At 58.1% G+C, this 13283-nt stretch overlaps 1 protein-coding gene across 1 annotated transcript in view; it reads left to right on the top strand.

The window, feature by feature from the left end:
- Positions 1-9174, top strand: part of SLC6A3 (solute carrier family 6 member 3) — a 49307-nt gene extending 40133 nt beyond the window's left edge. Inside the window, exons 14-15 of the mRNA XM_021675413.2 lie at positions 1849-1920; positions 8469-9174. Coding sequence (XP_021531088.2) covers positions 1849-1920; positions 8469-8492 — 96 coding nt within the window. The 3' untranslated portion in view covers positions 8493-9174. The remainder of the gene's footprint in view (positions 1-1848; positions 1921-8468) is intronic.
- The last annotated feature ends 4109 nt before the right edge of the window (positions 9175-13283 follow it).

Below are 13283 nucleotides of genomic sequence, written 5' to 3'. Positions count from 1 at the left end.
GGGTCATCTGTGACCAAGAGGAGGAGACTGGATGTTGCCACCACAACAGTGTGTGTGTGTGTGTGTGTGTCCACCTGCATGCCTGTGTCCATGGGTGTGGGTGTCCATATGTGCATTCCTGTGTGTGTCTTTGTGTATGTCACGTGTCTGTGTGTGTCTGTGCATGTGCCTGTGTCCATCCACTGTATCTACCTGTGTGTGTCTGTGTATGCATGTGTCTGTGTGTGCATACACTGTATTTCCATGTCTGTGTGGGTCTGCATGTGTCTGTGTGCACATATGTGCCTGTGCGTCCGTCCACTGTATCTCCATGTCTGTGTGTGCTGTGTCTCTGTGTGCACGTGTGTGTGTGCCTGGGTTTGTGCTCTCCTGCGTGTCCAAGTGTTTGTGTGTACTGAGTGCATGCATGCCTACACACTACAGTGTGTGGTTGGGTGGACACAGCAGCCATCTGAGGGCGGTGGAGTCAGGCGTGACCTAGGCCCCCCGAGGGCCGAGCCCCACTTTGGCTGAACAGGGGCAGCTGGAGCGCAGGCAGTGGAGGGAGCTCTGCGGAGTCATGACACGCACTTCTTTTCCTCCTCTTGGGTTTGCCTCCTTCGTGTAGAGGAAAGGCAGGTGAGCCAGTCACGGGGGTCCCCCTCTTTAACACCCTGGCTCTGTGGTCCCCAGAAGAGATAAGGACCTGCCCTCCTTGGAAGAAGGTCGCCCTCATCTGAGACCAGCTACTGGGAGCTGCTTCCCTCGAATCCCAGTCTCTCTTGGAAAGAACTGGTTTGGCCCTGGGCAGCAAATCCCCACAGCTGCACCAGCCGTGTTCGAGGAGTCCACCTTCGGTCCACACCTGGGCTCAAACACATGGCAGGTGCCCCAGGCTGGCACTGAGCCAGTCTCTCCAGCAGCCTGGCAGGCCAGGGCCCAGTGCAGGCAAAGCACAGAACGTGGCCCCTCTCTGGAGTGGGAGGGGCTCAGCGGCTGCCATGGCCCCAGGAAAGTTGTGGTACCCTGCTGTGGACAGTCCTTCTCAGGCCCCCACTCACTGACCTGCCAGGACCCAGCGCAGGGGAAGAGCGAGCAGCCGGGCGGTTCCTGTAGGGAGACAGCGCCTCTGGGAGTCTGGATGGACTTGGGAGGAGGGGCCAAGGTCAGCGCGGAGCTGGAGGATGGCTGCAGCCCAGCAGGCCTGAATAGCCAATTCCCTTACCCCTCACATGGCCAAAGTCTGAGCATAAGCCAAGCAAAAGCTCAGCAGCTGGGCCGGGTACAGGTGGACTGTGGTGATGACGTGGGCTAGGGCCACACCCAGGGGTCCCTGAGAGAAGTCATCTGGCCTCAGAGATCCAGACACAGGTATCCAGGCCCCCGAGTGTGAGCCCCCGAAGATACCACCTGCTCTGGGAGGACTCGGTACCGTCCAGGCCCCGGGAACTGCCGCAGCGGACAGTGGAAGGAAGGCAGGCCCAGTGGTCACTCTCCCAGGAGCCACAGGGGACAAAAGGCAAGGGTCCTGGAATGTGTCAGCCACAGGCGGCCCCAAGGCTGCCCACCAGGGCATGTGGTGGCTTAGAAACAGCCACTCAGGGACCACGTTTTATTTCAAGTGAGAGAGGTTTTATTTCATTTAAGGGGACCATCAGGACGTCAGCTTCCAGGCCTGACTGGTGTCAGGTCGGTGTGGGCACTGGCAGTGGGTCAGTGGTGGGCGAGGGTGGTGTGGACACTGGCGGGTGGGCACTGGCAGGCGTTGAGGCTGCTGGAAGGTGCGGGTGCTGGCAGTGTGAGTCAGCAGTGGGTGCTGGTGGGTGGGTGCTGGTCTGCACTGGCCCCCACACTCTCCTTGTCTTTCAGAAACTGGCCTACGCCATCGCACCCGAGAAGGACCGCGAGCTGCTGGACAGAGGGGAGGTGCGCCAGTTCACGGTGAGGTCACAGCCCCCCCGGGCCTCTCTCGGGGAATTCAGAATGGTCCCAAGCAAGGTGTTCTTTGCCCCAGCTACTCCTGCAGCCCCCAGAGGGCTCCAAGGCTGACGTAGACAAGGCTGGTGTAGACGAGACTGGTGTACGCAGCACTCAGTCAGCATGCGCTCCATGAGGACAGGCAGGCAGCAGTGGCAGGTGACAGTGGAGGCGTGCACCTGGGAGGGGGTGCGTGACACGGGGGGCCCCGGGAGGAGCATCTGCGCAGATGCCTGCAGTACGCACGATCCCTGCAAAGGCCTGGGCACATCCCAGACATGGGAGCAGCACACTGCAGGGCCAGCTAAGCCAGCTTAAGGACCAGCAAGGGACCTGCCCATCTCACAGGGGCACCAGGGAGAGTGCCGGGAGTTGGCCAGGAGGGGAAGTCTGGGCCTAGCCATGGGGAGCCACAGGGAGCCCTGGAGGGACCGGGAGAGGCCCGGGGAGCCTGGGGCAGGCTCCCGGTGAGAGGATGGTCACACCAGGTCTTTCTTGCACCCTGGGAGCCATCCAGGAGTGTGCGCACATCACGCGTGTTCATGACCTGCCGTGAAGCATGTGCATTCCTGGGGGCACAGAGGTTTTCCTCCCACAGCCCTGAAAGGCAGCCCGCCACTCTCTCTACACAAGGCCCCTGAGGCCCAGAGAGGCCTGGGAACGTGCCCACCATCACAGAGCTGGCCGGCAGGAGAGGAGCCCGGTCTGTGCCCTGGGCCCATGGCACTGTCCTCTCCACCCCGGAGCGGCCTCAGCCCGGACCTGATTCCAGGCACTAACGTCACACAAATGCTGGCAGCAGAGTCCCATGCACAGCAAAGGGCATAGAAGGGTGGTGTGGAGGGCACCTCGGCCCCACCTCGGGGCTGCCTCTTCCCTCTGGCCACCTCTCTGTGCCTCCTCCTGGTAAACAGTCCTCCCAGCAGGGGTCTCATGAGTTCACACATGAGGACCTCAGCAAGGAGCACAGCTTTCCTTGTTCCTCCTCCCTACAAGTCCCGGTTCTGGTGTGGGCTTGGCCTCCCTCCCTTGGCACCCTTCCCTCCGTCCTCCCAGTGACTCGCCTGCTGCAAACACAGGAGGAGCATCCAGGCTTCACACCCATCTGTCCAGGGGACCCCAGCGCCTCCCCACTGGCCTCTGGTCCAGCTCCATGAGAGCCTCTCTCCTCTGAGAGTCCTACAGCTGGGGGTCTTGCACTTTGTAGAGGATCTCGCTAGTCTTCTCAGATATCCAACTTTGACTTCGTGTGGGACTCTTGCTCTGCTTCCTGTCGCATTAACCTCAGCTCCTGGGTTTATTGTTTCTTCCTCTGCTTTCCTGGATCTACTCTGTTGTAGTTCTGCTAACTTTTCAATTTGGACCTTAGATTAATTATCATCCTTTGTTCTCTTCCAATGTAAGCATTCAAGGCTATGATTTTTCCTCAAAATACTTCATGTGTTGCACTCCACATTTTACATAATACTTTCTTTACCTTTTAGTTCTAAGTAACTTTAATTTCCATGGTGGGTTTGTCAACTCATAACTTGCTTGAAAGTCCGTTTTTAAGTTGCCAGATATATGCAGATGTCTTATTCATCTTTTTGTGGCTAATTTCCGAATTCGTTTTGTTGTTCTCAAACACATATGATACCTATTATTTAAAATGTATTGAGACTCCTTTAGGGCCTTGTACCTGACCAACTGTGACAAACGTTGCACGTCTTTTAGATGAACGTGTTCTCTCGTGATCGATACACGGTTCTGCTCCCGTCCATTTGAATAGGCTTGTCTGTCGTGTTACCCTCTGTCCATTTTAGCGGTGCTTGACCATGAGGAATTGAGAGGTGCCTGTGGCATATTCTACCTCGATAGCATGTTCGTCTGCTGTTCCCTGCAGTTCTATCAGGATTTGCTCTCTGTAGGCTGAGGCTGTCACCTGTGGTCGATCCATGTCTACGATGATTATATCTTCCTGGTGATGTGAACCCATCTTCACTCCCTAATGAAGCTTTTGAACGTAAAGTCTGATTTGTCTGGGATGACTGTAGCTGCACCAGGTGTCTTTTGAGTTTGCCAGAAATATCTTTTGCAATCTGTTAACTTTCAGCTCTGCAGTGATCTTAAGATTTAAGTGTCTTTTGCACACCCAGCAAACACCTAGAATTTTTCACTCTGACAATTGGGCAGATCAATCCATTTACATTTGTTGTGATTATTGATATATTTGAAATTAATTCTACTGTCTTTCAATTCTATTCATCCCATTTTTTAGTGTTTATTTTTCTCCTTTATTGTCTTTTTATAGATTGATTTTTGGGTTTATTCATTTTTCTTATTCTGTTTATTTCTTTCTACTTTTTTTTTTTTTTTTTTTTTGAGATGGAGTCTTGCTCTGTCACCCAGACTGGAGTGAAGTAGCGTGATCTCCACTCACTGCAACCTCCACCTCCCAGGTTCAAGCGATTCTCCTGCCTCAGCCTCTCGAGTAGCTGGGATTACAGGCACCCGCCACCATGCCTGGATAATATTTGTATTTTTAGTAAAGACAGGGTTTTGCCATGTTGGCCAGGCTGGTCTTGAACTGCTGACTTTGAGTGATCCACCACCTCTGCCTTGCAGCCGCTGTGCCCAGCCTTATTCTGTTCTTCTAATAGCTACTCTTGAGGTTGTCCTGTACATTTTTCACTTAAACTCTACAGTTAAACCGTATCGTAACCCTGTCCCATTACGAGGACTTAAATCTTCCTTCTACTGATGAATATGCTGTGATTGTTCGAATCCATTTCTGTCTTTTTAACCCGCAGATTAGACACTGTTGTTCTCGTTGCTGTTATTTTGCACGGACTCACCGTGTTCCTTGGACTAATGTGCATGCTTGGCGTTTGCTGAGGCCCATACCTTGGCTATAGACTTATTTTCTGCTGGGACCACTTTTTTGCTTTTCAAAAAGCACCCTTCAGATGTTCCTTAGAGGAGGTCTCTTGCCAGCCTGTTCACTGTTGGTGTTTGTGAACGTCTTTACGTTGCTCTCATTCACGAAAGCACTGTGGTGGCCTCTGGGTCCTAGCCTGACAGCGACTATCAGCATTTTGGAGGCATCAGTGTTCTGTGGCTGTGCTGAGACCTACGGACTCGTGAGCCATTCTGTGCTGTGCCCTCTGTCCTCACCCCTGCACGCGGCTGAGTTTCCTGTGCTCCGTCCTCACTCCGCCTCACCCCTGCATGCGGCTGAGTTTCCCGTGCTCCGTCCTCACCCCTGCCTTACCCCTGCACGTGGCCGAGTTTCCCGTGCTCCGTCCTCACCCCTGCACGCGGCCGAATTTCCTGTGCTCTGTCCTCACCCCTGCACACAGCTGAGTTTCCTGTGTGCCGTCCTCACCCCGGCACGTGGCTGTTTCCTGTGCTCTGTCCTCACCCCTGCCTCACCCCTGCACACGGCTGTTTCCCATGCTCCGTCCTCACCCCTGCCTCACCCCTGCACACAGCCGAGTTTCCCGTGCTCCATCCTCACCCCTGCCTCACCCCTGCATGTGGCTGAGTTTCCTGTGCTCTGTCCTCACCCCTACCTCACCCCTGCACGCGGCCGAGTTTCCCGTGCTCTGTCCTCACCCCTGCCTCACCCCTGCATGTGGCTGAGTTTCCTGTGCTCTGTCCTCACCCCTGCACGTGGCCGAGTTTCCCGTGCTCCGTCCTCACCCCTGCCTCACCCCTGCATGTGGCTGAGTTTCCTGTGCTCTGCCCTCACCCCTGCACGCGGCCGAGTTTCCCGTGCTCTGTCCTCACCCCTGCCTCACCCCTGCATGTGGCTGAGTTTCCTGTGCTCTGCCCTCACCCCTGCACGCGGCCGAGTTTCCCGTGCTCCGTCCTCACCCCTGCCTCACCCCTGCATGTGGCTGAGTTTCCTGTGCTCTGCCCTCACCCCTGCACGCGGCCGAGTTTCCCGTGCTCCGTCCTCACCCCTGCCTCACCCCTGCATGTGGCTGAGTTTCCTGTGCTCTGCCCTCACCCCTGCACGCGGCCGAGTTTCCAGTGCTCTGTCCTCACCCCTGCACACGGCCGAGTTTCCTGTGCTTTTCATGTTGCAGGTTCACTGTGAAGTGTGGGGACCTGGGTTTCTTCTTTTTCTTATCCTCTCTGGATATGTTGTGTATCCAGATCTGCAGACTCAAAAATCGCGTCATTCTGTGAATTTTGCAGCCGCGTGTCGGAAGATTGCCTGCTGCCTCTGCTTCTGCTGTGAGGCTCTGGTGTGTCCACTTTGCCCCCGGGAATTGTTTTCATTTGAATCTCAGGTGCACAGTTGAGCAGCACGCTCTTATCATTAATCCACAGGTGGCCACGTTTAAATGATTGATTTGTCTCTGTGACAAGCAGACCCTGTGAGCCCACAGCAGGAGAACCAGACACTGGAAGCTGCCCACACCGTCTGCCCCTGAGTCTAGCTCGATCTTTCCCTCGCCCTTCTTATGGTCCCGTTTTGTCACATCTCTAAACATTTCTAGGTTCCCAGGGTGTTATTTGGCTTCAGCACTCGGTGTAGCCCTAACTGACCCCTGCTGAGGCGAGACGTTATGCACGCTCCATGCGAAGCCCCGAGAACGCTGCTGTCTTTCCTGGCTGGGGGAGCAGGGACTGTGCCCAGCCCCGTGTGGGCATCAGAGGTGGTTCCTTCTCTCTGGTTCTGTCGGTAGTTCTTCCCCAGCCTCCTCACGCACATGGGATGTGCTCTGCCGAACCCTCAGCGGCGGTCGGGGCACTGTCCAGGGTCTCCTCTCTGGCGCTCTGGCCTCTAAGCTGCGGCCACCTCTGTTTCCAGCCTCTCCGCTCAGGGAGTCCACCAGGCTGCGCCTTCCCTGTGCTGCAGTCTAGAAACTCCCTAGAGGCAGCGAGCAGGGTGGTGGAGGGGGCCCTTCTGGTCGGGGGCCCTCCTTCTGCTTCCCTCAGGGACCACTGACCCTTACGCCGTGGTGTCCAGTGTCTGGAAGGTCATTGGTGCATGTATTTTGTTTATCTGGGGGTTGTTTTGGACAGTAGGGTAAATTCAGCCCCTGTTACTCCATCTAGATCAGAAGTGTTGTTGTTCATAGCTACAGTTCGCCCACCGTGACTGGTCGCTGACTGTCTGTCGAGTAAACAAACCACAGCTCAGCGCTGCGGGTTCTGCCTCCCCCGCCCCTTCCCGTGCTCTGCATTCCCAGCCGCCCCCTTTTCTTCTTCGTCTCCTGAAGCCGCGCGTGTGCTCTGCTGTTTCTCGTGACATTCTGTACGAGTGTCACTTTGTCGAGAGCCCCCTGTGTGGCTGTCCTGTAATCTGCTGCAACCGGTCTGGTCCTCTGGGGGCAGGTGGAGGTCTGCTTTCTGGGGACTCACTCAGAATGGGTGCTGTCTTGTTTCTGGTCGTTATTTTGCATTTATGGCTTGATCTTACTCTGTGGGAATCTGGGGGTTCCCCAGGCACACCTCCCTCCAGAGCGGGACCTTCTGCTTCTGTCAGAGGGCAGGACAGAGAATGGCTTCTCCTGGGGGCGGAAGGTTCACAGCTGGAGTCCTCATCACTGGGCTGAGGCAGGGCTCCCACCCAGAGCCTCTGCTCCAGGGCTGTGACCACTGAACTGCCCCTTGCTGTGGGTCCTGGCCAGGCTCCCTGCCCCCAGCGGCCTTCACGGAGCCCCGAGCCTCGCCTGGATGCTGCCTGTGCTGGCATCTGCTGTGGCTGCCGTGTGATCCCAGCCAGGTTGCAGAGGCCCCTGCAGGCTCTCCGTGGAGCGGCCGAAGGAGCCTGTGGTGTGGCCAGTGGTAGCTTCAGTGGCTTTCCGTGGCCAGTGTGGTTTTGTCAGAAGCAAGCCCTGCTTGGCCATTTGGAAATGTTTGTGAAGCACACTTCTTGCCATTTCATGCTATCAAGAGGCTTCTGCTCAGAAATAGGCTGAACTCTGTTGCAAGACAGCGGGCAGTGACATTTGCCAGCCATCTAAAGAGCTGCTCTTGTCAGCCCCTAAGCAGTCAGCACGCCCTGCTCTTGCGCCCGCCGGGGTCACCGAGAGCGAGACAGAGCTGCAGAGGCAGGATCTCACTCTGCCAAAGCATCCGAGGCCCCCAGGAAGGTGGCGGGGACATGGGGGAGAGGTGACATCACCACATCACACACAAGTCACTGGGGTGCAGTCTGGAGCCAGCCCCAAATTGGGAGTGCCCAGCATCTCTCGGACCCAGCAGCTGAGCTCAAATACGCCCCAGAGGCCACCACACCCACCACGGCAAACACAGTCTCACTGCTTTTTAAAAACCAGTAATAATTCATTTACAGAAGTGAGCGAGGCTTCGGATCCCTGGTGCCTGTCAGGAGCACGGTGACCCGGGTCCCCCACGTGCCCCCCGCTCTCCCAGGGCTTGTGGTCAGGAGGCTGCAAGCTGTCTGCTCACTGCCGGCGACTGGTCCCAGCCACAAGAGATGGGCGTTGGCCCGGGGCTGCCCCTCTCCAAGCAGCCGCACTGTCTGTTTCTGAATAAACCTGTTTTCTTTCCAGCTCCGCCACTGGCTCAAGGTGTAGAAGGAGCAGAGACAAAGACCCCGGGAGATCGTCCCGCCGTGGGAGAGACGCCAACAAGCCAAGGAAATCTGAGCTTCAAGAGCAGGAGGCAACTTCTCTCCAACCTCTACCAAAAGCAAAAAGCAAAGCGAAGGCTCCTCTCTGACTGTTGACACCTTTCCGTGCCGGGAGCGCATCTCGCCGTGTCTTGTGTTGCTGTAATAACGACGTAGATCTGTGCAGTGCGGTCCGCCCCATTCCTGCCCCTGCAGGGCAGTAAAACGCCCACCTTCCTGCCCTTTGTGTGAGGCTCCCTCCCTGCCCCGGCTCCCAGCTCCGAGGCTGCCCGGGGCACTGTGTCCTCAGGCGGGGATCCCCATCCTTGTGGACACACCCACCCGGAATGTCGCTGTGTTAAGAAGCCGTGCATCCTGCTTTGCTTAGCTGTGCAGAAGGTGAACTGGAAGAAAGCACGAGCTCCTGCAGCCCTCTCCTGTTGCCCTGTTGCTCGGCTCCCAGCAGAGGCTGTAAATTGAGGGTTCAGTTGACACATTGCACACAGAGTCTGTTCCGAGGCATTGGAGGGTGGGGTCCTGGTGTGTCTCACCAGGAAATTCTGTTTATGTTCTTGCAGTAGAGAGAAATAAAACTCCTTGAAACCAGCTCAGGCTACTGCCACTTGGGCCATCTGTGGGTCCTTGCGGTGTAGCCCTCACAGAGGAGTGTCCTACCCCGGGACGCATGCAGACCCCTCACAGGAGCGTGTCCTATCCCGGGACACATGCAGACCCCTCACAGGAGCGTGTCCTGCCCCGAGACGCATGCAGACCCCTCACAGGAGCGTGTCCTATCCCGGGACGCCTGGAGACCCCTCACAGGAGTGTGTCCTGCCCCGAGACGCCTGCAGACCTCTCACAGGAGCGTGTCCTGCCCCAGGACGCCTGCAGACCCCTCAAAGGAGCGTGTCCTATCCCGGGACACCTGCAGACCCCTCATAGGAGCGTGTCCCACCCCAGGACACATGCAGACCCCTCACAGGAGCGTATCCTGCCCCAGGACGCCTGCAGACCTCTCACAGGAGTGTGTCCCACCCCAGGACACATGCAGACCCCTCACAGGAGCATGTCCTGCCCCAGGACGCATGCAGACCCCTCACAGGAGCGTGTCCTGCCCCAGGACGCCTGCAGACCCCTCACAGGAGCGTGTCCTGCCCCAGGACACATGCAGACCCCTCACAGGAGCGTGTCCTGCCCCAGGACGCCTGCAGACCTCTCACAGGAGTGTGTCCCACCCCAGGACACATGCAGACCCCTCACAGGAGCGTGTCCTGCCCCAGGACACATGCAGACCCCTCACAGGAGCGTGTCCTGCCCCAGGACACATGGGCAGACCCCTCACAGGAGCGTGTCCCACTCCAGGACACATGGGCAGACCCCTCACAGAAGCACACCCTACACCAGGACGCATAGGCAGAACCCTCACAGGAGCATGTCCCACCCCAGGACACATGGGCAGACTCCTCACAGGAGCACACCCTACACCAGGACGCATGGGCAGACCCCTCACAGGAGCGTGTCCCACCCCAGGACACATGCAGACCCCTCACAGGAGCGTGTCCCACCCCAGGACACATGGGCAGAACCCTCACAGGAGCACACCCTACACCAGGACGCATGCAGGGCTCCCTCGCAGGCAGCCTGCAGGCCACACTCTGCCTGGCCTTGAGCCGTGACCTTCAACGAGGCACCCCACTGGAATTTTATTTTTCTCAGGTGCATGTCACATCAATAACAACAGTTTTTATGTTCGGAAATGGCTTTTTAAAATCATATTTACCTGTGAATCAAAACAAATTCGAGAATGCGACGCCCGCGAGTCTGTTTGCCGATGTTGCAGGTCTTGTTTACAAGAACAGTCAGCGGCACTGATGAGGGAGGTCGGCCAAGCCCCACCTTTCCACGCACGCTGCCCTCGCTCGCGACGGGAAAGTGGGCGTTGTATTTTGAATTCACAGGTCAAGATAGGGCTGCCTGCGTGTTGCCCGGGGGCAGGGGCCGTGCAGGGCCAGTCACATCCCTGCAAGTGGACGAGGGCTCCAGGGACTGGACGGTGACGCTCGGCGGGAGCCGTCAGCCTGTGAACTGCGAGGCGGCTGCGGTTAGCACAGAGGGTGGCTTCCCCACCGCCTTCTGGGGAGGGGCTCCATGTAGCACCCCGGGTGTTGTCCCTGTTCACCTCTCTCTAGTCAGCATCTTATGGATCTCTAGGCACAATAAAGACATCCACAGTGGAAACGCTGCCTCAGCCTCCTTGCCTCATTTCGGCTGGGCCCAGGTCACCTGCTCACACCCTGAGGTCAGCTTCCACCCCACCCCAGCCCACTCACAGCAAGGCTTCCACACCTGAGGCCTCTTGGCACATCTCTCCTTCCAGCCTCCTCCAAAACCTAGAGGTAACACCTCCACTACGCTCCTGTGCAGGTGTGCCTGGTCCCCCCCTCCCCGGGCTCACACATGGGTGTGCTGGGTGTGACCCGTCCCCCTCCCAGGCTCCCACATGGGTGTGCTGGGTGTGACCTATTCCCCCTCCCAGGCTCCCACACGGGTGTGCTGGGTGTGACCTGTCCCCACCTCCCCGGGCTCCTACACGGGTGTGCTGGGTGTGACCCATCCCCCTCCCCGGCTCCCACACAGGTGTGCTGGGTGTGACCCATCCTCCTCCCCGGCTCCCACACGGGTGTGCTGGGTGTGACCCATCCCCCTCCCAGGCTCCCACACGGGTGTGCTGGGTGTGACCTACTCCCCCTCCCCGGCTCCCACACGGGTGTGCTGGGTGTGACCTATTCCCCCTCCCAGGCTCCCACACGGGTGTGCTGGGTGTGACCCATCCCCTCCCAGGCTCCCACACGGGTGTGCTGGGTGTGGCCTATTCCCCCTCCCGGGCTCCCACACGGGTGTGCTGGGTGTGACCTATTCCCCCTCCCAGGCTCCCACACGGGTATGCTGGGTGTGACCTATTCCCCCTCCCGGGCTCCCACACTGGTGTGCTGGGTGTGTGTGACCCATCCCCCTCCCAGGCTCCCACACGGGTGTGCTGGGTGTGGCCTATTCCCCCTTCCCTGGGCTCCCATGCTATGTTGGGTGCAATGGTGACCCTCACACAGGTCCCCACTCCTGCAGGGTCCCTGTGGCAGGTTGTGGCACCTACTTTACGTCGTGCCCACTTGCTCAGGCTGGACCTCGGTGCCATCCTGCACCACCCTCCCCTCGCCCCTCACCTGCCCACCTGCATTCCCATGGGCTCCCCATGTGTCCAGACTCCAACCACACTGCCTGACCACTGCCGCTGTCCAGCCCCAGAGCCTCCTGAAAACCCCACCCCGGATCTTAGTGGCTCCTGGCCCTCAGTCCAAGGTTCTTTTGTCACTCTGTACCCTAAAGGACTCTTCTAGATACCAAGAGATCAGGCCACAGCCCCGGGAAACCCCAGGGTTATTCCAGTGCTTGGAATAAACAGCAATACCCTTAGCTGACCTGTGATAGGATGGCAGTCACCCCCTGTGACAGGACAAGTGTCATTCCCGCCAGCCCATCTGCAGCCTGGCCCTGAACCGCCCCAGGGCACCCCCTTCCCCACACCGAGGGCTTTGTGCCCAGCAGCAGGTGGAGGTACTGCGCATCATGGAGGGCATCTCTGCTGGCCACGCAGGCCTGGGGGCCGAGGCGGATACTATGTGCACTGAGACTTGAAGGACTCCGACACCATCACGCGTGACTATTAAGTCCTAGCGATTGGAGAGGTGGGCTTGGGGGCAGGTGGGTCTCCTCTGCCTGTGGTCCCAGCAGCTCAGCCGCAGGGACTGGCCCAGATGGCTACTGGCCACAGACACAGTTGGGCTTTGCTGAGCGGGTGGTGGTCCCGCCTAGGCCCATGGCACTGAAGCTTTTCTCAGAGGTGTGGGGTCTGCAGGGACTGGTGGCATGGGGACCCGGGATCAGGACGCTGGGGGAACAACCAGCTGAGACCCTTCCCCAGTCCCCAAAACAAAGGCATAGCAGTCCCCGAGCAGGGAGGAGTGAGGGCCCGCATGTGGGGTGCCGCCTCTCCAGTGTGTGAGTTGTGGATGGCACAGGAGCACTCCAGGTTGATGGTGCTCCAGGACTAAACAGGCCCTGCCCACCCCACATGGTGCCAGCCCATGCCTGCTGGCCCCTGGCGAGCTTGCGGGCTCTGCAGACAACCAGAAAGCATAGTGCAGGTGCACACGGGGTCCTCGTGCCGAGTGATTTACTCAGGAGTGCCTGAGGGAGCAGGTGAGGGAGGGGCGTGTACGCCCTGAGAGTAGGAAGAACTCCACAAGTCCGTAAGGAAGAGGCAGACACCCCATCAGAAAAGTGGACAGAAACCTTGAATGAGTGCCAGCAAGAGAAAATGCCCACATGGCCAACAAACCTATGAAAAGAGGCCCAACCTCACCAGTTGTCATGGAAATGCAGTCAACCACCATGTAATGTCACGGCACACACCCATCACAGCAGCTGGGCTTTCAGAAGCTGAGCCCCTGTGTGGCTGCGTGTGGACGGGAAGGATATTCGCACCTTTCAGGTGGGTGAGAGAGCCCCGTGGCAGGAAAAGTGCTGTGCTGCCCACGAGGGCTGAACCTGCCTCCAGCCTTACTGCCACCCCCCACCCTCCCCGTTGTCACTTAGGATGCCCGTTACTCTGAGGGGTGGCCACGACTCCCCCCTGCCACCGCAGGAGGTGCCGCCCTAACAGCTGACACCTGAAGCCCCCAGGGCTGGCCTTGGGCAG

Source organism: Aotus nancymaae, unplaced genomic scaffold, assembly GCF_030222135.1.
Source record: "Aotus nancymaae isolate 86718 unplaced genomic scaffold, 86718_ANA_hifiasm-v0.15.2.pri h1tg000014l, whole genome shotgun sequence".
NCBI lineage: Eukaryota > Metazoa > Chordata > Mammalia > Primates > Aotidae > Aotus > Aotus nancymaae.
This window is presented reverse-complemented; position numbering and strand designations above follow the sequence as displayed.